We start from the raw sequence: 23,840 nt of genomic DNA, 5'->3' as shown, positions 1-23,840 counted from the left end.
AAAAGTAATAAAAGTATTTATTACTATATTATATGCTGAATGAACACGTGGCGGCCCATCATAGGGGATTTCAACTAAGAGGGCGTTTGGCTAAACTTATTTTAAAGAGCTTATAAGCTATTGAAATTTATAAGATGTTTCAAGAACTTATAAAATGTTGTATTTTTTAAGAACTTATAAGTTGTCAAAGTGTTTGGATAATTGAGCTTATAAGGTAGAGAGAGATTTTTTTTGCTAGAGAGAGAAAATCAAAGAAAAATGAACTTGAATGATATATAATGAAAATAATAAATTATAATTAAAAAATATTTGTAAAAAGATTGTTGCATATAAGATTATAAAAAAATAAGTTGGGGTAGATGAACTTATTTTTTGGAGCTTATAAGCTGTTTAGGAGCTTATTTTGCCAAACACTTTGAAGGAGCTTATAAACTCTTAAACAACTTATAAGCTGTTTTGAGGAGCTTATAAGCTCAGCCAAACACCCTCTAATTCATCCACGGAAAAGTAGAAAATCAAACAAAATTGCAAAAAGTTATAGAAAGAAAGAAAGAAGAAAAGTAGAGCACTAAGTTAAGGGATCGAGTCATCGCGAAGAAAAAATAAGGAAACCATATCGATTATGAAGGTCGGAGACGAAGATTTCGAAGGATTCTCGACCAAACGAGACGTAACGACGATAAAAAAAAAACAATGTAACAAAAAATGTAACAGAGAAGTCGAACCGACTGAACTACAATAGAAGTTTCTCTCTCTGACCAGCCATAGCAACAAATGACACTATATAAGTTAAAACCATTTCCAACATTGATGCAGTTCGTTTTCACAGGTTCCGATCCCACCGAGCTCGTGAGATCAATGGCTCGTATCTGATGGCGTAAGGCTCGGAAAAGAAAAAACACAATGCACATAGTGTACATATAGAACAGGGGGCGAACGTGTACCTAGTTCGCCACAAGGGTCGATCCTTGACCTTTGCTATCTTCGTAGCTGTTCACAAACATCAAACTTTCACGGATACGGTCTGCTAGCCGCGAGACTTCTTGGTCCACCTTCATTGGGCGCCTCCGTAGGGACTGCAAGAGTGGCCATCTTCACCATCAACTGACTCACCAGATATGAGAGAGAGAGGAAGAGAGAGAAAGAGAGGGAGAGAGAGAGTACCTCAGAAGTCCACAAGCAGTCGTTTGCTTTACGGGGTATTATGTGGATGTGAGTCTGAACTTGGCATGCAACAGAAAATTACTAAAAGCATCAGTAAATCCTGATCTAATAAATATCATGTGGCGAGGAACGGGTAGGATCTTCTTCGACAACGGATGAGATTGAGGGCTCGAAAAAGGGAATTAGAGCTTACATGATATATAACTTGGCCGGCAGCTGCACCGTTGTTGACCAGCAAGTTGAATGAATCTGTAGGGTAAAAAATCTTCTGAGGTAGCAGCCATGTATAGTTTTTGTAAAGCATAAATAAGTTCGAGGCATCAACTTCAACGAGCCGAGTAGGACCACATCCGACACAAGCAAGACAAAGAAGGCATCAATACATATTTTGATGGATCGAACAATTTTGAGCTTTCTTGAGAGCCTAATCCTTCAAATACTCAATCATATGTATTGTCAGTATCATCTAATACTGAAAGTAAATACCTCCCTAAAAGACATGCTGTGAACACCCATTATTGATCAAATTGTATATGGTCATAATCTTTTATATGTCGAAGTGGTAAACTACCCGATTGTGGCAGATATATTACGAAAAATCAACAGTAGGTTCGACATAGAGTAGCAGAAAACAGATAGTATGTCCAAGGCCATCAAAGTGCATGCCCATGTAGACGCCATACCACAACCAAAACACCAACAACAACAACAATGACAACATGGAGAGGGAGGAGCAGAGCAAAAGATATAGCAGAAAACGTACCACAACCGGTAACTTTCATGACAGCATTGCTAATTAGAGGCACTTTTGAACACATGGCCCCTATAATCTGTGAAGTGAGCCAATAAACAGAATTAAGCATTGTTGCCATGAGACAGTGTGAAATTCATGTTTAGTCTTGGTGCATTCTTAGTGAGATCCTAAAATCATCTTGTTTCCTATAATCTATTGAGTTGAGAACAGAATTGCACAGCTAGGCAAGAATAAAGATCAAATCTGACTACTCACATTGTAAAGATGAACATATGTTGGTTCAAAAATGTGACAGCCCGAAACCAAATGATTTATTCAAAATTATTTTATTTTAAATTATTTCAAATTTCAGTTATTGTAATGCATTTAAATGGTGAAATCATTGAAAATTTTATGATATATAATATTTATGTTTTTGTTTAGTCGCGCCCCTAGATAGATCATTAATTTTAGATTAATGATTTTTACTTAGCAATAAATATTTACATAATTGGGCCTGAATAAATATTTGTAAATTTCTCCTTATTGGGCCATGTTTATATATATATATATATTTTTTTTTTTTTACTTTTGGGCCTTATTTATTTTTCATTGGGCTATATTAATATAAAGCCCATCACATCTAGCTAATGATCAGCCTTTACTCTCTTTTCATTATTGATCAGAAATTTTACTGCATTTACGTGTTTCTTTCCTCAGCCATAATTCTATATTCATTTTCAGCCACAAATTTTTAACTTGGCCTTGAAGAACACTCACATTTCTGCAGCCACATATTTTCAAAGTAGAAAACTATTTCGTGCAGCCCAAGAATTTAGTCCTATTTAAACTCAAATTACCCAAATTTGTATACCAGCAATTCACTCCTCATTTGTTCACTTCACCATATAAACTCAATCTGCCATTTCTCACTGCACATCATCAATCGGTACTTTTAATATTTTCTGTAAGTTTAATACTCATATGCAATGATTTCTGTTTTCTTTGTAAATTCCCCAATTTTCAAAAGAATCAAAAGCCCTACAATGGAAGAATAGCATTTTCATTAATTTACAACAAATTTAGAAAAATAGAAGAGGTGGAAAGAGGAATAGGGATATAGAAGAGGGCAGTCGGCGCCATGCGCTGCATGCGCACACGGCGGCCGGCGGTGAGAAGCCGGGTTGGCGGCCGGCGATGAAGAAGAAGTACAGCAGCAGCGCCGGATCTGGGATGGTGGGAGGCGGCCTGACCAACCGCTGCTCTCCGTCTCGGGGCGGCGAGGGTGGCCACGCTGTCAGCTGAAGAGGGAGAAGGTGAGGGCGGTGTCGGGTAGGAACAGGCGGCGGCTGGCGGAGATTGACGTCGGAGAAGGAGGCGGCCGCGACTGGGCGCGGTTGTGGGAGGAGAAACAGAGGGAGAACGACAGAAAGGGAGAGAGGTCGAAGGGGGCGAGAGATGAGGGAAGAAGGGAGATAGGAAGAAGAGGAGAGGAGGCGGAGCCGCCGGTCTCCGGCGGCGGCGTGTCGTCCGGTGGTGGCGGCAGGCAGGAGGCCGAGAGGGAGAGAGAGGGAGTGAGGAGGGGGGCGTGAGCTGCGTGAGTGTGGAGTGTGTGTTGAAGTTGTAGGATTTAAGTTAGGGCAAGAGTTGGAAGTTTGGGCTTGGGCCTAGGGTTGGTTTTTATTTAATTGTTGGGCTCTTATTTTAAATGGGCTGGACTTCATATTTTAAATTGCATTATTAAGTTGGGCCTGATTATTTTTATTAAATCCCAACTCAAATTTTAATAAGAGCATGCATTTTATATTTTGATTCATTAGACCAACTATTTCCAAATGATTTTATGATAATGAATTCTTAAGATTTAAACTATTATTATATTTAAGATATTTTAATTAGGCCCTTATGTTTATTATTTGAATTTATCTGACTAGGTGCGGCGCGACTAGGACGTTACTTTTGATTGAATTTCTCAAAGTTAGCTTTCAAGTTGAAGTTCAAGTTAAAAAATTCAGGTGTGGGATTTATTTCAGTACATGCCCGTGGTTAATTCTTGTCCATTTTAATATCATGTGTTTACCATATGTGAGTTGCATTAAATTATATCGCTAGGGGCCCGCTCAATGGGTCCAGGACTTCACCGTCCTTGGTATGCCACAATGCGATTTCATGTTACAGTTAGGGTTGCAACCTATTCGCCAGGGGCCTGCTCAATGGGTCCAGGACTTTAAAGTCCTTGGTATGCCACCGTGCGAATTTCAGTTATCAGTACAGTGCAGTGCGTATGTGTTGACCATTTTATTAACGTGGACAATTATTGCATGTTTCCCACACTGAGTATATTCTGTATGCTCATCCCATATTAAACATTTCAGGTATTTTGACGTTGGAGACGCGTGGAAGGTCGAATGGGCGCATCGAGATTCAAGACATTTATCAAGTAGTTGATTTGATTTTCAACTAATTTAAGTATTTAAAGTTTTGCTTAGCACAAGTTTTACCTAATACTTGGATATTTTGATGACATCTTTATGTCATGCTTTGAAATAAGAGGTTGATTGTCGATTTTTAAATCAAAGTTAGCCTTTGAGTACATTATTTAAAAGTTTAATTTTTTTTAGGGTTTTCTCCCTTTGAAGTGTTTTCAAAATATTTTATTTAAAAATTTATTTATTTGATAATAAATCCATATCTTTATTTTATGATATTTCCGCTGTCAAAAATTATTTACATTCATATTTAATACGTTAATTAGATTAGGATGTTACAGCATGGTATCAGAGCAGGTCTACTTTCCTGTAGACTCTGCAAAATAAAATTTTTCTTAAAATGTTTCAAGTCAAGTGTGACAAGGCCATTCGACCACTACGCGCTCTGACGTCAAGGTAAAAGTTATTTTAAAAGTTTTCAAGGGGATGAGTATAAACTGTTTATATTCCGAATTTATGTTAAACTTGCTGCAATAATTGAAGTTGTTATCAGAAAGTTCAAGTTCATTATGCAAGTTATTATGAGAAAGTTCAGTATACAATTCATCATGTTGAAGATTATTGCAGCTATGATTTTATTTCGGAATATTTCAGTTCATGATATTGAATTACGGGTTTTGAAATATTTATTTTGAACATCGTCCTCGAAATAGGAATAACCTAGAAATTTTCCTAGAAAAGCTTTGATCTATATCCTCTCAATTCGTAAGTGCGTAGAAACCTATATAAAATGTCCCTGAATATAGATCCATAAGAAGTACGCATGCCTATTCTCGTAGCTAGTGTCGAGAACACTAGCACGAACTACAAGGACGAAGCTAAGCAAAACAAACTCGTCAAACTAGTGGATGAGATTTCAAGAATCAATTTTGAGTGCATTACGAGGATTTGTCCAAACAACAAACCCAAGCTCAGGCTACGCGACTTAAAGTCAACTCCAATGCTTAACGCGATGGATAGTGCTGTCGAATGAACTACAACCCGCAATGATTCGATAGACCTGATAGGTAATTAGCAGTTGAAGAAGGGTTAGAGGAACTAGAACGAGTTTTCACTCATCTCAATTGTACCAACGGACAGAAAACATCATATGTTATCTTTCAACTTGTGGAGGAACTCTGAAACGACGATATCTGTGATGAAAGCAATGGAGATATTAGATCAATATTCTAGGAAGCGCCGTGTAGTAAACATTGAAGGAAAAGAAGACGAAGAACTTCCCCTCGAGAGTGTGCTAGTGGTACATGATTTTTTCCTCAGCGTCACCTTACGGATCTCGCTTGAATATCGCTGCTAGATAGACAAGTATAGTTCACGATCGATCTAGTACCTAGAGTTGCACCTATTTCAAAGCATCATATGATGGCGCCAAAAGAATTGAAGAATTAAATACGCAATTGCGAGAGCGTTTAGATATAAGGTTTATTGTCCAAGCATGTCGTCCTGGGAAATGCCATTCTTAATGGTCAAGAAGAAAGACGGAACGAATGATGTGTGTGTTTATTGTTTGGGCTAGATCGACTCACCATCAAGAGAAAGTACCATTTGCCACGGGTAGAAGATTTACTCAACCAATTGAAAGAAGTAGACGTGATCTCGAAGATCGACTTGAGATTGGGTTGCCATCAAATTAGGATAAAATAGAGTGATATATCGAAGACGACTTTCCAGATAAGTTAGTCATAGTTTTCATCAACAATATTTTGATATACTTAAGTAACGATGTGTGACGTGATGAATATTTCAAGATCGTCTTATTAACTTTATGGAACGCGAAACTTTACGCAGATTTAAGAAGTGCGAGTTTTCGTTAAATCGAGTAGTCTTTCTCGCTCGCGTAGTAATTGCTCAAGGAATCGAAGTGGACCCAGCTAAAGCAGAAGCTATCAATAATTGGAGGACGCTTACAAATGCTAGTGAGTAAAATGTGTCTTAGGACTCGCAGGTTATTGTAGAAGATTCATCAAGGCACGATTAACAAGGAGATCAGTCACGTTCAAATGACTGACAAGTGCGGGCATGATTTCAAGAATTGAAGAGAAGATTGACGACAGTACCAGTGTTGACCATACCAGCTGGATTAGACAACTCCGTATCTACACTGACACATTGAAGCAAGGAGCTGGACAGGAGACAGAAAAGATGGCTAGAGCTTGTGTTAGACTACGATTACACCATACAACATTACCAAGAAAAAGCTAATGTGGTGGCGTGGCACTTAGCAGGAAAAGATAAAAGACAACTCGCTTGGATGATAACTCAACAAGAGACCTTGATAAGAGAATTCAAAAGGTAGAAACTCGACGTAGTAACTTCGAATACTCAGAAAGTTAAGTTAGCAACATTAGTGTTCACGATACAAGATTAACTTAAGGAAGCTCAGGAAATCAACGACTTTTCTCCACCGAATGACGAATAGAGATTTAAGAGACGATAATATGGATATTCATATTGGCAAGTGATAGAATGTTTAGTAGGTAGACAGAATTTGGGTCCCCAAGGACAATAAACTGATGGAGAAAATTTTTCAAGAGCATCGCACGAGTTATACGGCACGCCCTGGAAACACCAAGACCTTCACAAGATGTTAAAGATGAAAGAAGAAAACGATAGTTGAGTTTGTTAGGAATCTCATTTACCGTCGATAGAATTCACGAATAATAGCAGTTTTCCAACTACTATCAACATAGGCTCTATACGAGGCATTATATAGGAAAAAGTGTAGGTCATCTTTACATTAGGGATGTATTTGGCAAACGATAAGTGTTAGGCCCAAAAAATCGTGAAAGCAACCATCGAAGTGATTGCGAGACAAAAGGATCAAAATGGCACGGGAACGATAGAAGAAAGAAGTTCTATTTCGACGTTCTATTTCAAGGTTGGCGGAAGTATTCTCCTTAAGTAGCACCGATAAATAGAGTCCCGTGGTTCAGAAAGAAACGAAAATTGAGACCTCGATTTATAGGTTCGTTTAAAATTCGAGAACGAATAGGGTGACGTAGCCTATCGTCTAGCTTTCACGCTACAATGGTCAGCTGTACAAATGTGTTTCTCGAGGATTGCGAAATACTTGCACGATTTCAGCCACATCATTCATCAGCGTAAAAAAGAGAAGTCAATCAGTATACTAGATCAAAAGTACAAGCTTTACGAAGTCAAGAAGCACCGATAGTCAAATATAGAGTGAACTAGGCACGGACCCCAAGAAACTACATGAGAATGAGAAGAGAAATCCTAGCTCATTATTCCCATTTAGAACCTATTAAGTTAAATTTCGAGGACGAAATTTTCTTTAAGTAGGTAGGGTTGTGACAGCCCGAAACCAAATGATTTATTCAAAATTATTTTATTTTAAATTATTTCAAATTTCAGTTATTGTAATGCATTTAAATGGTGAAATCATTGAAAATTTTATGATATATAATATTTATGTTTTTGTTTAGTCGCGCCCCTAGATAGATCATTAATTTTAGATTAATGATTTTTACTTAGCAATAAATATTTACATAATTGGGCCTGAATAAATATTTGTAAATTTCTCCTTATTGGGCCATGTTTATATATATATATATATTTTTTTTTTTTTACTTTTGGGCCTTATTTATTTTTCATTGGGCTATATTAATATAAAGCCCATCACATCTAGCTAATGATCAGCCTTTACTCTCTTTTCATTATTGATCAGAAATTTTACTGCATTTACGTGTTTCTTTCCTCAGCCATAATTCTATATTCATTTTCAGCCACAAATTTTTAACTTGGCCTTGAAGAACACTCACATTTCTGCAGCCACATATTTTCAAAGTAGAAAACTATTTCGTGCAGCCCAAGAATTTAGTCCTATTTAAACTCAAATTACCCAAATTTGTATACCAGCAATTCACTCCTCATTTGTTCACTTCACCATATAAACTCAATCTGCCATTTCTCACTGCACATCATCAATCGGTACTTTTAATATTTTCTGTAAGTTTAATACTCATATGCAATGATTTCTGTTTTCTTTGTAAATTCCCCAATTTTCAAAAGAATCAAAAGCCCTACAATGGAAGAATAGCATTTTCATTAATTTACAACAAATTTAGAAAAATAGAAGAGGTGGAAAGAGGAATAGGGATATAGAAGAGGGCAGTCGGCGCCATGCGCTGCATGCGCACACGGCGGCCGGCGGTGAGAAGCCGGGTTGGCGGCCGGCGATGAAGAAGAAGTACAGCAGCAGCGCCGGATCTGGGATGGTGGGAGGCGGCCTGACCAACCGCTGCTCTCCGTCTCGGGGCGGCGAGGGTGGCCACGCTGTCAGCTGAAGAGGGAGAAGGTGAGGGCGGTGTCGGGTAGGAACAGGCGGCGGCTGGCGGAGATTGACGTCGGAGAAGGAGGCGGCCGCGACTGGGCGCGGTTGTGGGAGGAGAAACAGAGGGAGAACGACAGAAAGGGAGAGAGGTCGAAGGGGGCGAGAGATGAGGGAAGAAGGGAGATAGGAAGAAGAGGAGAGGAGGCGGAGCCGCCGGTCTCCGGCGGCGGCGTGTCGTCCGGTGGTGGCGGCAGGCAGGAGGCCGAGAGGGAGAGAGAGGGAGTGAGGAGGGGGGCGTGAGCTGCGTGAGTGTGGAGTGTGTGTTGAAGTTGTAGGATTTAAGTTAGGGCAAGAGTTGGAAGTTTGGGCTTGGGCCTAGGGTTGGTTTTTATTTAATTGTTGGGCTCTTATTTTAAATGGGCTGGACTTCATATTTTAAATTGCATTATTAAGTTGGGCCTGATTATTTTTATTAAATCCCAACTCAAATTTTAATAAGAGCATGCATTTTATATTTTGATTCATTAGACCAACTATTTCCAAATGATTTTATGATAATGAATTCTTAAGATTTAAACTATTATTATATTTAAGATATTTTAATTAGGCCCTTATGTTTATTATTTGAATTTATCTGACTAGGTGCGGCGCGACTAGGACGTTACTTTTGATTGAATTTCTCAAAGTTAGCTTTCAAGTTGAAGTTCAAGTTAAAAAATTCAGGTGTGGGATTTATTTCAGTACATGCCCGTGGTTAATTCTTGTCCATTTTAATATCATGTGTTTACCATATGTGAGTTGCATTAAATTATATCGCTAGGGGCCCGCTCAATGGGTCCAGGACTTCACCGTCCTTGGTATGCCACAATGCGATTTCATGTTACAGTTAGGGTTGCAACCTATTCGCCAGGGGCCTGCTCAATGGGTCCAGGACTTTAAAGTCCTTGGTATGCCACCGTGCGAATTTCAGTTATCAGTACAGTGCAGTGCGTATGTGTTGACCATTTTATTAACGTGGACAATTATTGCATGTTTCCCACACTGAGTATATTCTGTATGCTCATCCCATATTAAACATTTCAGGTATTTTGACGTTGGAGACGCGTGGAAGGTCGAATGGGCGCATCGAGATTCAAGACATTTATCAAGTAGTTGATTTGATTTTCAACTAATTTAAGTATTTAAAGTTTTGCTTAGCACAAGTTTTACCTAATACTTGGATATTTTGATGACATCTTTATGTCATGCTTTGAAATAAGAGGTTGATTGTCGATTTTTAAATCAAAGTTAGCCTTTGAGTACATTATTTAAAAGTTTAATTTTTTTTAGGGTTTTCTCCCTTTGAAGTGTTTTCAAAATATTTTATTTAAAAATTTATTTATTTGATAATAAATCCATATCTTTATTTTATGATATTTCCGCTGTCAAAAATTATTTACATTCATATTTAATACGTTAATTAGATTAGGATGTTACAAAAAAGCTACTCACTTAAACTGGAAAAGAGAATATTTTATTGAGGTAGAGACGCACTGAAGTATAAATCCTCACTGTTTGGAAAAGGATCAAGAAAGGAGGCTATAAAAATTGAGGATGAATGATGAATTAGCTTCGCACAGAATAGAAACAGCAAGAGGAATCATGCCATAGTTCGAGGACTAATATGGCTTGACAATTACACTTGAAAATTTAAGTCATAAATCTCTTGTATAGATACTCGTGTATAAGCCTTATAATCGACAATTAGAATAGGTTCACATAGGGGCAGGTAAAAATGAATAAAATTTATCCATATTTGTCCGGAAATAATGAAAACTTTGAATGTGCTGTAGATTAGGAAGTGTGGAAATTAAACCTAGATAATGAGAAATTTTAGTACGACAACATAGGAAAACTTACCGATGGAGGAGTTGCGTCCAACGAAGGATAATGACTCTTTGGAATAATAAGAGAGTGCCTAGAAAAAGTGTAAAATAGTTTTCCATTTAAATGGGAATTTCAGACGAACAAATCGCAGTCCCGGCCTACAAAATAATGAGACCAGAAAAATACGAGGAGTTCCAGGAGATGATACCTTACCCATGACATAGAGGATATGTATCCAAAATGCACAGGCACTCATCATCTTCATATAACTGTAGCCAAAATGCAATGTTACAGATAATCAGACTTCGAAAGGCAGACTGCAGTCATCAGAATGTTAGTCTAGTTGTACTTCTTTTACTTAATAAAAATGTAAGTCGAGTAAATTCAGCAGTTTCACAGTTACAAGTTCTGAGAAACAAATCCACACAGACGTGGTTCAGTTGATGGAATGTGAATAAACACAACGGGCTATAGAAAAGACAGCATTTCAGAACCAAAACTATACAGATTTTGATACTGAACAAACAATTTTATAATCCACTCATCTCGCTACCTTATTTGTTCTAAATCATACTCATCTGCAGCGAAATGCCATCTTTCGAAACAACTTGAAAAGCGTCTAACCTCAAATCCAATTGATGGCTAGATTACACAGCTCCTCTATAAATATTATTGAAACAACAACACTACGTGCCGTAAAGATGCATCTGTCATCTAAACTTCACAACCACAACCTCCCCGTATATGTTGATCTCACAACCTACCTCAAAACACGGGTCAATTGATCTCTCCAACTCACTCACTCCCAAAGATAGATTGAGAAAACAGCCCAATCGCCTCAACACACTTTAGCTTGGCCGGAACCAATCATAGTCGGCCAATGCTAGTACCTTCGCGACGTCCATCCTAGAATGCACTCGAGAACCCTAACAACAAAGACCACGACTGTGATGAATTTTCCAGTTCCATGTTGAACCCAATCCCCAAACCCATAGCATCACCTTGAAGAATTCCATAGCTAATACTTTGTACATCAATTCTCACATCCTTTCTACACATTCCATCACATTTTTCCTGGAAAATGTGGCATGTTCCCTCTAAAAACAAGAATTGTAATGGATTTCCCCTAATTAAATTCTTACATAAGCCTAAACAAATACAAATTCCATAATTCTAGTTTCTAACCAAACTGATCAAACAAAATAAATTCAAATGCTACACATAAAAGCCAATAAATAAATAAATAAATAAAAGAAACAATCAAACAACGGAAGCATAAATTCCCAAAAAATAGTCACCAACAAAAAAAAATCCAAACACTTCCACTGAATTCGAAACTTTACTTTTAAAGAAGGAGCTTCGCCGAGAATAATCCTGCAAAATACACAATCATTTCCTCCCTTCTTCATCTCCTTCTCTCCGTCATGGCCGCTAGCGCAAGTGGAAGCCATCAGCGAGCTAAACGACGCCGTGCCCGGGGTTTCTGCGAGTGGGTTCACGTGGGAGGAAAGCAGAGCTAAACGACGTCGTGCACGAGCCTCCATTGTGAGAAAGCAAACGTGAAAACAGTAAAGGGGTTGGCTACGAGAGTGTGTGCGCCATGGATTTCTGCGTCGAAAAGCTTCTGACAAAATAGAGAAAGAATTTTAGAGATTTTTTTAAAAAAAATTGTGTGTTTATTTTGTTTGATTCAGATAATATTGTTGATAACTGTTTGTTTCTGTATACTATTTTTTTTTTCTTTTGTATTTTTATTTGTGTTATTAAATGTTTTTTTTTTCGTTGGTTAGAATTAAGAGTTGCTATATATTGGAGAGGGAAGTAGTTGGCTCTACGTTATCCACAATAACATGATTCGTGGCGTTTTTTAGGGGTGGAAAATATTAGATTTTCCCAACAAATTTAAAAAAAAAAAAAAAAACACAAAACTCGTTTTAAGTATTTTTATTCAACATTTTAACTTTTTCATTTTTGAAGTCTTGGAGAAAACAATACTCCAATTTTGTATTTATTTTATTGGGCCTTTTAAAGGTAAATCGGCAATTTGTATTGGGCCGTTTAAATTAGGCCCAAATCCTGGGTATGTATGGGCTGGATCCTAACAGATGAGTACCTTTTTTTTTTAAGAAAACAATTGAATACTTCACTGATTGTTTTTTAGGTACTTCATTGAGAATTTAATCACCACATAATAGCACACACTTAATAATAATTATGTGTATAAACCACTTTCTTCAAATTTCAACTATGTTAAGACAACAATATGTGAAGCTTTTTTTAAGGATAATATATCAAACTTTAAAAAAAAAATCATAAAACACACACTTTAAATGAGATATAAAAATTACATGAGTATTTAAATTAGATAATTAGAAATATTATTAAAAATACATCACAACTATCACTTGCAGAATTAAACATGAACATTGATCGGACGCAAAAACTTGTGTGAACTTAAAAATATGCTGATAAAATATGTAGATTTAGGTCCGAGTCTCGACTACTCTCAGAGACGATCTCACACAAAACTTTCCTTAAAATACTATAGTTAACAGATCTTTTTAATCCAATATACCCACAAATTTCTCAAAACAAAACAAATACTCTTCATTCTCACAAAAATACAAACATTTCTATTTTTACAAATTGCCTCACCACAATCCATTTCCTTTTTATCTCTATTTTTCATAAGGTGAAACTTTTTTTCTACTTACAATACAATTTTATTTAATATTTTTTAAAATTCGTGTCACTTTCAAATATTCATATTTTTGTGAGCCAGATGAAATAATTCACTATTCTTCAATTTGTAGTAATAAATATTAAATTTTTGGAAGTGAATTGCCCCTGAGCTAGGTAAGTGTAACGCATTACGCAGTGTATCTTATCCATGCATATATACTTTGACAAACACTACTCACTTTATTAATATCATATTATCAAATCTCCTTCTCTCTCCCCCTCTCTCTCTCACTCAAATCCAGCCATCTCCGCCATGCACGGCGGCGATGCTACGCCTTCTCTACAGCTGTCTAGCCTCCAGGTCATATCAGCCATTGGCCGCGGCGCCAACGGCGTGGTTTTCCTCGTGCGGACGGACGAGGGGGAGCTGCTCGCGCTCAAAGCGATCTTAGAATCTTCAAATCGGAAAACGAAGGTCGAAGGCGGCGAGGATTGCAGGAGAACTCGGCTAGAGAGAGAATTTCTGAGCTCCTTCGATCATCCGCTGCTGCCGAAGCTTCATGGAGTGGTGATCACCGATAAAATCGTCGGCTACGCCATCGATTTCTGCCCTGGACGCGACCTCAATTCCTTGAGGAAGAAGCAAACGGAGAAAATCTTCTCCGACGACATCATTAGGTACGTAATCCGAAGGTTAGAGAGATGAATTAAGTCGCGCCTCTACTAGCTGAAAAACATGAAATTTCAATTTTGATTTCAATTCAGATTTTACGCGGCGGAATTGGTGCTGGCGTTGGAATATCTCCACGGATTACGCATCGTTTACCGAGATTTGAAGCCGGAAAACGTGATGATCCAGAGCAACGGCCACTTAATGCTAGTAGACTTCGATCTCTCCACAAAGCTCACCGCCAGATCGAGACCGGAAACCTTTCCCCTCGGCGGCGAATCGGTGGAGAGAGAGAGATCCAACTCGTTCGTCGGAACGGAGGATTACATCGCGCCGGAGATCGTCCTAGGCAGCGGCCACAGCTTCGCCGTCGACTGGTGGTGCTTCGGCGTCGTGCTCTACGAAATGCGCTACGGAACGACGCCGTTCCGGGGGCCCGATCGGAGGAAGACGTACCGCCGGATTGTAACCGAGGAGCCGGAGTTAACGGGCGAGTTGACGCCGTTAAAGGACTTGATCGGGAAATTGCTCGTGAAAGATCCGAAGAAGAGGATTTGCCGTCGGGAAATTAAGGTGCATGATTTTTTCAAGGCCGTGGATTGGGAGGGGATATTGGAGTTGCCCCGGCCGCCGTTTATTCCCGACTTGACGGACGTTGAGGTAAATATAAATGAACAGATTAATTTGGAGGAATACGTCCAACGAGTGTTTGACACGACATAAATTCTTTTAGTCCACAATTAACATCCTTGAAAGTCTATTTTTGATATTGTACTACACCTATAATCTATGATCTATAATCTATAATATATTTAAGGAATAATTTTAATTTTAAATTAATTTCAAATAAATTTTATGGAAACTTTATTTTCTTTTTAGAAGTTAATTTCATTAATTAATACTCCTCCCCTCCAATTAAAATTGACTCAGTTCTCTTGGACATGAAATTAAGGAAAATGTGTAAATTGGATCAAAATAATAAGACTCATAATCTTTGATGAGTTAAATATTGTTTTTTGTGTAAATGAGTCAATTTTAATGGGACATTCTAAAATGAGGAAAGAGTAATGTCTGTCTTCGCACCTCAATCTTATTCTTTTTTTGTTATCTTTCTAAAAATCGTGTAATTTGACTAATTATTAAAATATTTAATATGTATATCAAACTATAAATGAATAACTGCGGCCAACAGTGCTGTTTCGGTGAGTACACGCATCAACTTTTCTTTATTTGGAAGAAAAAATAAAAAATAGGGGTTGGATTTGATTTAAAACTAAGGCATAAAATTTGGAAATGAGCAATAGAAATGTGACAAAATATATGATTTATTTGAAAGTATTATTAGAGAATTAAACATAATTTGAATAAAACAATATACAAGAAAAATCATGACTATTTAGTCTATTTTAGAGGAATATTCACAAACAATACTCCCTCCGTCCCATGAAATATGACCCAATTTTTTTCGGCACGAGAATTAAAAAATTGGTATTTTGTGTGTTAAGTGTGGTGGATGGAAAAATGAAAAGGTGAATAAATGGTAATTTTTTTGTCATTTTTAGAAATAGGTCAAGCTTCGTGGGACAAACCAAAAATGAAACTAGGTCATGTTTCGTGGGATGGAGGAAGTATAAAATAGGTAGTACATCATTTTATCTTACAATACATAATGAAACATGATTTAAACCACATTGTGGAAATTTTCCCAAATCATACATAATTACCATATTAAATTCTTAGTCAAGTAAGATTGATGTATTTGTTTCCTTCCCTAGCCTTCCATTATGTGGAAAAGGCAAATTTTATTTTGTACGAGACTATTAAGTATTAATTAAGGAAAAATAACTCAATTTAGCAATTTGGGGTTTAACTCAGGAATTGGAAAGACAGTTTAAATAATTACAAGCAAATAAAGTGACAAATCTTTCGATACTTGCCCTTCTACTCATGCAATGCACATAAAATATTTTTATATTTATATAAAATTGATACCATCTCGATTATTATATTTATATGTATAATAAAAAATTAATTTTAACTTAATATATTTGAGTTATATATTAAATAACAAAAAAATTAAAGAAAAATTCACAATAATATTGGTAGTATTATGAAAGACGAGAAAAAAAATAGATGTATTTAAAAAATAAAATATATCCCACTAACAATATCCCATATTCCCATTTACCATTTTTAATAATAAAAAAAAATCATTTAAAATAATACTATTAACAGCAAGCCCAACTAACTACACTCTTCTTAATCTCCATAGTATAAAGTTATTCATTTCATATGTTATTAACAATGAGCTCAACTAACTAAACTCTTCTTAATCTTCATGCCCAAAAATAGCAAAATATTACTAATGGGACAAAAAAAGTATATTTCATTTTATTTATATTTTTTTATATAATAATTGAGTTAATATTTCTTCATAGCCTCACAATCAATTTAACATTAACCTCACATATTATTTACTAATATTTTGTTAAAATCCATGTGATACTCTATTACTGGACACAATCAATTTAACATTAACCTCAAATATTATCTACTAATATCTATTTATCTATTTATTATATGAAAACACAGTTTGTGGCAAAATTGTAATTAAAGAATCAATCAAAGGGTATTTATAAAACTCAACAAATCTAATATCCCATATATTTTCTCTTTCCTCTCTCCTCTCTTTCATCATATGTATTCTTCAATTTTCTATTCTCTCTCTCTCATATTCTCTTTTTCATATTTTGATGACTTTTTTTAAAAATCAAATTTTATTTATAAAAAATATTCTATATATATCTTAAATTAAAGATGAATACAAGATCTTTGATTTGGTATCAAATAATTATTCAACTCTTTTATCAGTATTCTAATAATATAATTTATATTCTAATAATATAATTTATTTTCCTACTTATCAATTGAAGCTTTTCTAATAAGATGACATAGGTAATGAGCTAACTTAGAAAAAATTAATTTTATGCATGATTAGCTTATGTTTTAAAATTATATATTGTGATGTGAAAACTCTTTTTCTATTGTTTCTTCGTTTCTTTTAATTTGAATGATGTGTTTATTCTATAATTTTAAGGAAGAAAATAAAGTTTTTCATCAAATAGATGGAAAATTAAAAATGATAATTTTCAAAATTATAAAATAAAATTAGGTATCTTTGCTGAGTAATCGATATAGATTATTTTATTTTTTAAGAAAAAATAATTTACATTTACTTATATTCTAACTATATTTAATATTTATTTTTTTATTTATTTGATACATCATTTAATTTATTTATTTTTGATAAATTAACATAATTAAATAAAGAAATTTAAAGGCTGCGCCACAGGGGCTCGAACCCAAGACCTTCAGTTTTAGACATTAACCTCTAATCGCTTAACCAATACACACGCTACATCATTTAATTTTAATGCAAAACTATTTTCGCTAATTTTAATGCAAAACTATTTTCGAAGTGCATCGCACGGGTGAATGTACTAGTTTTCTTAAAATCCATGTGATAATCTATTACAGGATGAAGAGAATATAAAAATATTATTATGCATTGCCCGCGTACAAATGCAAATAGTGTTACTATATGATATTTACAACCAGATTTCAATGATCTGTCTGAATCGAGTATTTAATAAATTGACGAAAGTCGTAAAATGAAATGAGAGACGTTAAATTTTCCTTATCTTCGTTCATGAAGAATTACCCAAATTTACGAGTGCTATTTATTTAATTCTCGACTGAAATGGACCACAAATAGATTGACACCACATTTGATTTTGACATACCAAGCTAGGAGCCTGCGCAAACGTGCTATATAGGTTGAAAAAAATAATTATAAAGAAACTACATGGATCCAAGAGCAAGAGAATTTTTAAATTTTGTATAAAAAAAACCATATATATTGATGATAAAGCTCACTTTACCACTGGAAAACAAAGCAAACACACAATTAATTTAAAACAGAATATTCACCAAAAATCATGAAATATATGTAACAAGATTGGAGTTTAAATATGGAGCCATGTATGAAGCAAGATCAATTCAGATCTCACAAGACCTTCAATCGAAATGCATTCGAATATCAAAACAGTGGCGGCGTCAAGAACAACAGAATTATTTAACATAGTGTAATCGAAGAGCATTTAAAGCCTGAAAAAGATTACTGCATGTTTAATAGAAGTAGCATGATGAACACATCTGACTCCAACACTATTAAAATCCAAACAAAATTGAGCAACTTGAGTCTCCATTCAATAGTCTGAATACTATCAAGTAAAACATTCCAACAGAAAACAAAACAGGAGCTGTGCAACAGCTTACTCGTCTTCCTGGCTACGCAGCCTAGCCAATTTGTTGGTCACGACGATATCCAACTGAGCTGCCCGCTCAACGATCTCCTTCCTTTTCCTGGTAGAGACATTGTGTGCAATCTCAGCACAGTATTTCCTGGCAACGTAGGAATCAAAATAGTACGTTAGGACACAGCTGCACTGGAAATCGAGACTATGAATAAATGCAGTCGTTAAACATTAAAAGTATTGGCATAGAGAACACATGTGAACCTGTTGTGCATCATGAGCACTTCCAGCTCCTTCACGTTGTGGACAAGGAACTTCTTGAAGCCGTTGGGAAGGTAGTGGCGGGTCTTCTTGTCCGATCCATAACCGATATTTGGCATCAAGGTGACTCCCTTGAACTTTCTTCTGACTCGGGAATCAATACCCTTGGGCCTGCGCCAGTTGGTCTATCACACGAAAAAACACGGTCAATTAGGTTGACAACAGGCCATCATGAACATGAAGCAACTGAAATTATTCCAAACAGAATTCATGAGCAAATTCTACTACAACTTAAACTAAACTGAAAAGACAAAAGTCAATGAACAGACTCATCACCAGTTTCCATCTCCACAGGAAACCAAATAAAAGAGAGGACAAGCTCACTGTCACTCCCACTTATCACTATTACGAACAAGCAACATCAGAATACAGTCTAAAACTAAAGCAATAGCATCGCGCAAGTAGAAATTTCAGCTAAAAAATTGCATCCACTATCCTTAGCTCAGAGACAATTTAATAGCATTTATATAATTTTAGAGGACACAGAATGGAAATTGGCCCCCTTTTTTCGAATTTTACGCTCTGTCGATTCACCTTGTGACAAACTTTGCATTACAAAAACAACGAATACAATCAATGAATAGCAGCAAACCTTCAGACAGGCATATCTGTCACTGTGGTGCCTCTTAAACTTCGTGACACGCTTCTTCACAACCTTCTTGTCTAGCAAAGGAACAGCCATGGCTTCTGCAAACAAAAAACTTGAAATAAGCAACACACAAATCAAACCTAATACTGCAACTTCCCCAAATTTCCAGCATAGCAGTTTTTTATAGCATTTGCACATAACGTGAATCGAATAAATATCCGTCAACAACTAGACAAAATACAGAATGCCTCTGCTACTGAACTACTTCTCAAAAGTGAAGGCAGAGTAATCGAATTGAGACTATCGAGGAAAATAAACCATCCATACACATACCAAAACAGCTCAATTAGTATACCGAGTAGAAAAAATTGTCATAAATTCCAGATTCAACCAAGGAACTAAACTTAGAAATAGATTTAGCTAACAATCAAGAATGAAAATGAGAGACAGATGTGCAAACAGACATGAATAATCAACGAATGATAGTGGACGGCGGCGAACCTTGTGGCGATGCAGCGGCGCAGGGCTCTCCTACTACTGGTGTCTGAAGTTCTGTGAGGAGACGATGAGGATATTTTCTAGGGTTTTGAGCATTTATAGTGGATATAGGGCTGTATGTAATTGGGGAAAGTGAATTGGGCCGATATCATAATTGGGCTGAATTTTATTTCTGGTTGGTTGCTTAGTCTTTCACTATATTTTTGTAGGGTTTTATATATATATAGGGAAATTCTATTTGCGGTCTTTGTATTTTTTTTTTTTTAGAATTGGTCTTTGTATCTATTTAAAATATAAATATTCTGTATCCAAAAAAAACAAAATCTGTTTTTGCCTAGCGATGTAAATAATTAATCAATTATTTTTGGTTCGATTCGGTATTTCATTCGAAATTTTGATATTTGAATACATACATATATATATATATATATATATATATTGATTCAATTAGTTAATTTATTTATATATATATAGGGAGCCGCTCTAATTTTAGTGAGATCTAGGGCACAATTTTATGCGTTTATTTTATCAATCCTATGGCTGATATTGTATCTAGATGGTGATTTTTTTCGCAGGGTTCGAATCCTGGAGGGAGCAGAATATTTTAAATTTTGTTATTCATCAGTATATATTGCATTGTTCATCAGTATATACGGCCTTGTTCATCAGTATATATGTTTTATTCATTACGAATTTTTTAGATTTTATTTTTCATCAGTATATACATCTTGTTCATTAGATATACGTTTTGTTCATTAGTATTATATGTCTTATTCATTGTACTCATGTTACACGAAAAATAGGGGGTCTCACTGGAGCGCGCCCCTATATGTGTGTGTGTGTGTGTGTGTGTGTGTGTGTGAGACTTGTAGTATGATTTGAGAGTTGGAACAATAAAATATAATTTTAGCATATTGTATGTGAGCTCCATATTATTGAAAATATTATTTTAATATTTTTCTCTTTCAAAATTTTGAATTGCATATATTCAATTCGAATTAAATAGTATGAAGTCGGGTCGAATAGCATGTAAATCCATAACGTATATTTGGATTTAAAAAATGCACATATTCTTCAAAATGTACCACACGATCCATAACATTTCATTTTAGTCTAATTTAAGGCCGGTGAACGATTTTTCCCAATTTTAATCATACGTGCCATCGGAAAATTACATTGTGGAGCCGGAATTGACACTGTGGACTCGTCGAACGGTGGATTAAAACGACGTCGTTTAAGACTTATTTTAACATCTCAATCTTGATTTTATTTCCTATTTTCGATTGGAATTTAATTGAAGTTAGGGCTTTAGTTAAACTAGTGTATCTTCCGCGCTATGCGCGGTGAATTTAGACTATCGCAAAATCTGCATATATATGTTTTATAATATTAATATAATTAAAATTCGATGCCAAAATCAGTTTTTGCTAAATGATCTAATATTTTAATGTTACCAATGTAATTATACAAAAATATAACATGTGTCTATGTATAGATATTGTATCACTTATATAGTGAGTTTCTATAGTTACAAAAATTGAACTAGATTTATCGCATAAAATAAGTTGTGTATGAAGTTGCTATGTAACATTATGAATTTGGTGTAAAAAATATCCACTTTTCTATTTTTATGCGGAGTATGGTTTAAAAATGATTTATATAAACAATTAATTGTATACAATTTTAAGAAAGATTTATATAAAAAATTAATTGGCTGAGACTTTGAGAAAGTACGTGTACATAGATTGTAATTTTAAAAATAATTTAATTTTCAATTAGTTGGATAAGACTATTTACTTAGTGTTTCTTAAAATAATTGTAATATATAATATGATACGATTTTATAATAATTACATAATGTAATATTAATAATATATTTTTAATATAAATAAAATTGGGTAAATATCATGAAAACCCTTGAACTATACTCACTTTATCAAAAATAACCTGAAACTTTCGAAATGTTATTTAAACCCTAAAACTATTAAATTTTTATCAAATATATCCTGCATATATTTTCCGGTCACCAGAAATGTGATGTGGCTCACCGGATGCCACAATGTAATTTATATTATATTTTTTTTTAAATGACATGGCAAAAACGACTTCGTTTCGTACCATATTCTATCGTGTTTATCCCTAATTCTAGGTTATTAGCGTGAATTTCAAACACGATAGAAGTAAATTTTAAATTTCAGACTGGATTTTTTAAAATGACATGGTACGAAACGACGTCGTTTTTGCCATTGCATTTTAAAAAAATAGAATATAAATTACGTTGTGGCATCCGATGAGCCAAATCACGTTTTTGGTGACCGAAAAATAGATGTGGGATATATTTGATAAAAATCTGATAGTTTAAGGGTTTAGAGAACATTTTGAAAGTTTCAGGGTATTTTTGATAAAGCGGGTATACTTCAGGGGTTTTCATGATATTTACCCAATAAAATTTAAATATGTAATTTGAAATTTTAAAATATTAATTCTAAAAAAACTTAAAAGAGTTAAAATACGGTTCCTCATTTTAAGGAAAATATCTCTTCTTAAATATAAACTTTTAATATGTTAAAACTTTAAATTATTACAACTTGCTCATTTAATTTTTCTTTTCTACATACTATATATCAAATTAAAGGTAATTTCATGACCTTTTATTTAAGATGCATATTGCATATTTTATCTAAAATATAATTTCATGAAAATGAGAAAAATATGTTTTATCAACAAAATGAGAAAAAAAAAGGATGAAATTAAAATTTAAAACTGAATTAACAAAAATACTAAGATTAAAGTTACTAAGATTAAAGTTGGGTAGTTTTTTTGCTTAATCACAATTTTCGGTAGTTCTTTTTTTTTAGGCTAATTTTCGGTAGTTTTGTCAACATGGTTTATATATATATTTTCACTCCAATTCCAATTATATCCTTCTAATTGAATTTATTTACATTTACTTTGCTCTTTATATATATAAAGATAAAGATAAACATAAAGTGACTCTATTTGGTAGGGTTTTGCGGGCCAAGTTATTATAATTATCAGTCTAGTGATGGGATTATGAATTGGGCCGAAATATACAGCCCAGTTAGGGTTGATCAATGATCAGTACATAAAGTATATTTTACATAATTACCTATCTTATATAATGTATAAATAAAACTCATACAAGTAAAAAAAAAATCTTAAACACCTAATATAATTGACAATCAAATAAGTCCAAATATAAATTTGTAATATCCAGTGAAAATTATAATAATTTAGGGTAGTAATATTTTCAGTTTGGATCGATTTATTTTAAAGCGGTGGGTGGAATTAAATATGCCGAATTTGTGTAAATGTCTAAATAAATATGAAAAATATTTGAAGCCATATTTATTAATGGTCGTTCTCTCAACTGTGAACGTACGTCTTAAAATTTAAATCACGCCACTCTGTCTCTGACAATGTGAGGTCCAGATTCATATTGTCAATAAAAGTTAGCAGCTAAAATTGAAATTTTGGTTACAAGATGATAAGTATATTATAAATGAATATATAATTAATATATAGGTTGTAGAATGAACAGGAATAAACACTATATTATTGGCTCGTTAGCTCACGAGTAACATTATTCAAATTCACTATTAATCAGTTTTTCTATTCTTTTCACATGTTGTATAGAGAAAATAATTTTATATGAGTAGGATAAAAACATAAAACACAAATAGATAGTTCATTGTCATTTTAATATATGATTGTATTATCATATAATACTTAGTAATAATATTTTTTTTATATTTTTGACTATGTTGATCGTTGAATAAAAATATAGCGAACACTAAAAATGTAATATTTCCTCCGTCTCATTACAAATATTCATTATTTTTGGGCACAAAGATTAAGAAATATCCAGAAAGTAGATAAAAAAGTTGGTGAAAATTATTTAAATATTCAGTATAGAGAGAGAATATATTGCAAAAAAAGAAATGAGATATTTGTAATGGAACGGGGTGAGTGCTACATTTTTTCCATTTTTACATATCCCTATTTTATATGATGAATATGTAACTAAAGAGAACATACCCTAATTTAATTTACGAGAATATACATTTTGTGTTGTATTTCACACAATACACATTAATATAGCATGAATTGTGTAGCACCTAAAATGAACTGCATGAAAAGCCACTTAGTCGGTTAGGCTGCATATCGATTTCTATATTACATACGTATACAACAATTTAT

The 23,840-nt window shown here is 34.5% G+C and overlaps 3 protein-coding genes and 1 long non-coding RNA gene across 7 annotated transcripts; 2 read left to right on the top strand and 2 right to left on the bottom strand.

Moving 5' to 3' along the window:
- Nucleotides 1-594: 594 nt before the first annotated feature.
- LOC130999478 (adenylylsulfatase HINT3) lies at nt 595-12,324 on the bottom strand. 3 transcript variants are annotated; one of them, XM_057925008.1, is made up of 7 exons: nt 11,887-12,324; nt 10,757-10,812; nt 10,577-10,634; nt 1,928-1,994; nt 1,358-1,413; nt 1,165-1,218; nt 595-1,076 (listed from the first exon to the last, which is right to left on the bottom strand). In XM_057925008.1, the coding sequence occupies exons 1-7, from the start codon at nt 12,085-12,087 to the stop codon at nt 945-947; spliced, it is 624 nt and encodes a 207-aa protein (XP_057780991.1). In that variant the 5' UTR covers nt 12,088-12,324; the 3' UTR covers nt 595-944. The 3 variants fall into 3 exon arrangements, with proteins under 3 accessions (XP_057780991.1, XP_057780993.1, XP_057780992.1); XM_057925009.1 differs by having other exon boundaries at nt 986-1,076; nt 1,165-1,223; nt 11,887-12,278; XM_057925010.1 differs by having other exon boundaries at nt 595-1,245; nt 11,887-12,278.
- On the top strand, nt 2,215-10,002 carry LOC130999479 (uncharacterized). 2 transcript variants are annotated; one of them, XR_009093524.1, is made up of 5 exons: nt 2,215-2,846; nt 3,832-3,912; nt 4,273-8,334; nt 9,320-9,667; nt 9,761-10,002. It is a non-coding gene; the product is annotated as an uncharacterized LOC130999479 (long non-coding RNA). The 2 variants fall into 2 exon arrangements; XR_009093523.1 differs by having other exon boundaries at nt 4,273-8,352.
- A 1,070-nt stretch (nt 12,325-13,394) lies between the features above and the next one.
- On the top strand, nt 13,395-14,746 carry LOC130999477 (serine/threonine-protein kinase OXI1-like). The gene is made up of 2 exons (XM_057925007.1): nt 13,395-13,903; nt 13,991-14,746. The coding sequence occupies exons 1-2, from the start codon at nt 13,539-13,541 to the stop codon at nt 14,616-14,618; spliced, it is 993 nt and encodes a 330-aa protein (XP_057780990.1). The 5' UTR covers nt 13,395-13,538; the 3' UTR covers nt 14,619-14,746.
- A 3,308-nt stretch (nt 14,747-18,054) lies between these two features.
- On the bottom strand, nt 18,055-19,813 carry LOC130999476 (60S ribosomal protein L32-1-like). The gene is made up of 4 exons (XM_057925005.1): nt 19,623-19,813; nt 19,125-19,219; nt 18,476-18,657; nt 18,055-18,359 (listed from the first exon to the last, which is right to left on the bottom strand). The coding sequence occupies exons 2-4, from the start codon at nt 19,212-19,214 to the stop codon at nt 18,230-18,232; spliced, it is 402 nt and encodes a 133-aa protein (XP_057780988.1). The 5' UTR covers nt 19,215-19,219; nt 19,623-19,813; the 3' UTR covers nt 18,055-18,229.
- Between the last annotated feature and the right edge of the window lie 4,027 nt (nt 19,814-23,840).

Source organism: Salvia miltiorrhiza, chromosome 8 (genome assembly GCF_028751815.1).
Source record: "Salvia miltiorrhiza cultivar Shanhuang (shh) chromosome 8, IMPLAD_Smil_shh, whole genome shotgun sequence".
NCBI lineage: Eukaryota > Viridiplantae > Streptophyta > Magnoliopsida > Lamiales > Lamiaceae > Salvia > Salvia miltiorrhiza.
Note: the sequence above shows the minus strand (reverse complement) of the source record. Positions and strands in the feature narration are given on the sequence as shown.